The sequence below is a fragment of the Lactuca serriola genome, chromosome 8, assembly GCF_051521515.1.
Source record: "Lactuca serriola cultivar US96UC23 chromosome 8, Lser_US96UC23_V15, whole genome shotgun sequence".
Lineage (NCBI taxonomy): Eukaryota > Viridiplantae > Streptophyta > Magnoliopsida > Asterales > Asteraceae > Lactuca > Lactuca serriola.
The window spans coordinates 196,936,926-196,940,086 of NC_136415.1; the positions used below are offsets into that span (position 1 = coordinate 196,936,926).

Sequence of the window (3,161 nt, forward strand, 5' to 3'; positions counted from 1 at the left end):
ATGTACAACCCTACACACTGTGAATCTGACTTATTATTATGCACATTGTGAATCTGACTTATTATTATGCACACTGTGAATCTGAGGAGGTTCACAATGTGAATCTGAAACAGGTTTACAATATGAATCTGAACGGGTTGACAATGTGAATCTGAACTGAAATATCGTTTTTTTTAACCATGAATATGAATCTATGTTTAAAAACTACAAAAAAAATTATGAATTTTGATATATTTATTAATTTTTTTCCTATAAAAAAAATAGACCTTAACTTTTTTCATCAAAGAAATGAAGTGAGTTTTTTTCGAAAAAAAAAATTCGTTTTTTATATATCATCATGGATCTCTATGGAAAGAGGATGAAAAATCGTGAACAACGGTATATTCGTTTTTTTTCGATAAATAACATGGCCTAAAAAATTTTTAAACGAAAAAAAGTGGTGATTTTTTTTTGTAAATGGTGGATTTTTTTGGTATAATCCGTTGTGTGTACGTCCAATATAAAAGTGTACATCTATTTCCTTGGCGGTTGATCGTTATGATTTCCGATGATCACGATTGGTTCCTTGATTAATTATGGTTCTCTTTAAACATCACCCTATTTATAGGAGGGTTAGATTAATTTATGTCACTTATTATTTTGACAAGATTAAACCGAGGGTTAAATTCGATGTAAAAGTGAAGGGAACTTTTGTAAGCATCTCAACCACAAGGGTGTTTTCCGACTTTAAGTAAAAGTTGGAGGAATGAATAATCTCGGCACCTGAAAACCAGCCATAGAGGCCCTCGCAGACGAGAAAGAAAATGGCGAACATTCGAGTTTTGAAAGAGTGGTTCGACCGAGTTGACTCAGAAAAAACAGGGAACATCACAACAATCCAACTCCAGGTTCTTTCGCTTCCAACCCTTTTAATTCCAAGCTATTTTGATCCCGAACTTTTGAATTCTCTCGATGAAAATTGACGAATTTTATATTGTTAGACTGCTCTTGCTGTTGGCAATCTACAATTTCCCGTCACAGTTGTTCAACAAATGATCAGGTTGGCATAATATCCAGCTTCAACATCATCAACTGTTTAGATTTCTTCCAATTTCTGTTTTGTTCTTTATTCTGGGTAAATTGATGTCAAATTCATCAGGAAACTGAAAATTTTCGACCAACAAAGTCAAACCAAAAATTTGGATTCTTTAAAAGCTTAATTTTGTAAATCATAGCCTATTTATGATCTTTAGAATCTTCAAATTGCACTTATTATAAAGTAGCAAGTAGCAACTATGATCATGAAATGATGTAATGTCGTAATGCACCTTTTCCCCTTTACACAATCGCAGTATATTTCACGTTTATAATGTGCTTATGGATGTTTTGTTTTTGTTTTCTTCTATCTTCTACAGGATGTATGATTTTGACAGAAATGGAACCATGAGTTTTGAAGGTAAACCTCGTATCTTCACTACTTAATGCAAGCTTAATGTGTTAAATCTAGTGAACGTTTGAATTTGACTTAGTTTCTTTTCCTCTTCTCAGAGTTTGTGGCTCTTAATAAGTTTCTTCTAAAGGTTAGAACTTTTCTATGTTCTTCCAAAAAGATTATTCTCTATGACTTTTGAGGTCAATTATGCAAACTTTTCAACTTAAAAATGACCAAATCTTTTCCAAACAATCCACCTACATACAAAAAGAATCAAATAAACCACTTTGAGTTGCTAAAAAATAATAAAAATTATAACTTTTTCCAATATCTTTACAGGTTCAACAAGCTTTCTCAGACTTAGAGAGGTAAGCGACATTCATTTATCTCAATTTAATAAATGGAATCACTTAATAATGTTTTTGGTCAAACAGGGGTCGTGGGTTTCTTGTTCCTGATGAAGTCTATGAAGTAAGTAACATCATTTTGGGCCCCTGTATTTCCTCTATTACCCTTGTTTAATACGTATAGGCTTTTTACTCTGTGAATTCAATAATAATAGGCTTTGATGAAAATGGACATCTCTCTTGATTCTCCCGCATTTTACACTGTTTGTGAGGTATGAATTATGTATATGATATTACTTATTTAATCAATCATGTTACATATTATAATTTATAAACGTAAGGTGAAAATTATACTTCACTTTATGGAAATTGCACCAATTTACGTTTTGGATGTAGAGCTTTGATAAAGAAAAAAATGGAAGATTTCGGCTGGATGATGTCATGTCCCTTTGTATATTTGTTCAATCTGCTAGGTAATTAAGCAAGATCATATACCTTTCATTTCATACAAATTGTTCATAAAGATCGTAATGGGTGTTTGTGTAATTTTGGTGTTATGTTTTGTAGGAATCTTTTTAATTCTTTTGACACGAGTAAACAGGGGAGGGTGACTCTTGATCTTAATCAATTCATATTTTGTAGTGAGTTTACCTTCTTTAAGTATGTTCCAATGTTTATGGCTTTATATATTATAAATGACCTTTAAGCTTGTTTTTTGAATTATTTGCAGCTGCGAATTGTAGAATATGAAGCCTATGTGATATCCCACGTGGAAAATAACAATTTAGTTTCAACAAATGCGATTGAGTTTCTATAATTGGTGTTAATATCTCTGTATTTATTGGGATCCATTATATAATGATTTGGTCTTTAGCTATAATATGTATGTAGCTTTTATTTGTGTACAAGTGTTTGACAAAAGTAGTTGTAGGCTTTTGATTTGTTTAAAATTATATAAAATAACATTCGAATAAAAGTTCAAAATTGAAACATAAAAGTTAATTTGCAGAGATGTAAACATGAAATTTCTCACTTTTTTTTCTCAATTTTCAGTTTCATTTTGTGTCATAAAGATAAATATGTAACGATGATAAAAGAATTATGAAGTTTCAAAATCACCACAAAAAAGAAATTTTTGGAAGAAGCGTGTCCAAAACATGAATTTTATGTTACATGATTCTAACATGGCCATACTTGTCATCTAAGACATTCCTTCAGGTATTATTGCATTAATATTCTTTCTAAGAATTCATATCCATTTCACATAGTTCTAAGGATTGCTCATATTCCATTATAAGGTTCAAATCCATAACATTTATGCCAAGAATGTTGTTATTTATAAAAAAAAAAAAAAAAGTAATCATCTCTATCACATATTAATCATACGTTCTATTGACCCTAAG

At 30.7% G+C, this 3,161-nt stretch overlaps 1 protein-coding gene across 1 annotated transcript; it reads left to right on the forward strand.

Annotated features, from left to right (window-relative positions):
* Positions 1-737: 737 nt before the first annotated feature.
* Positions 738-2,742, forward strand: LOC145068634 (uncharacterized). The gene is made up of 10 exons (XM_079015628.1): positions 738-887; positions 981-1,039; positions 1,395-1,435; positions 1,528-1,559; positions 1,751-1,779; positions 1,846-1,882; positions 1,974-2,030; positions 2,155-2,231; positions 2,326-2,399; positions 2,489-2,742. Exons 1-10 carry the CDS (start codon positions 804-806, stop codon positions 2,506-2,508), a joined length of 510 nt encoding a protein of 169 aa, XP_078871754.1. The 5' UTR covers positions 738-803; the 3' UTR covers positions 2,509-2,742.
* The last annotated feature ends 419 nt before the right edge of the window (positions 2,743-3,161 follow it).

Excerpts from the sequence above, each read along its gene's own strand:
- LOC145068634 (XM_079015628.1), top strand. The coding sequence starts at position 804 with ATGGCGAACATTCGAGTTTTGAAAGAGTGGTTCGACCGAGTTGACTCA. Across the intron at positions 1,436-1,527 it reads TGGAACCATGAGTTTTGAAG|AGTTTGTGGCTCTTAATAAG; the intron begins GTAAACCTCGTA and ends TCCTCTTCTCAG. Across the intron at positions 1,560-1,750 it reads TTAATAAGTTTCTTCTAAAG|GTTCAACAAGCTTTCTCAGA; the intron begins GTTAGAACTTTT and ends ATATCTTTACAG.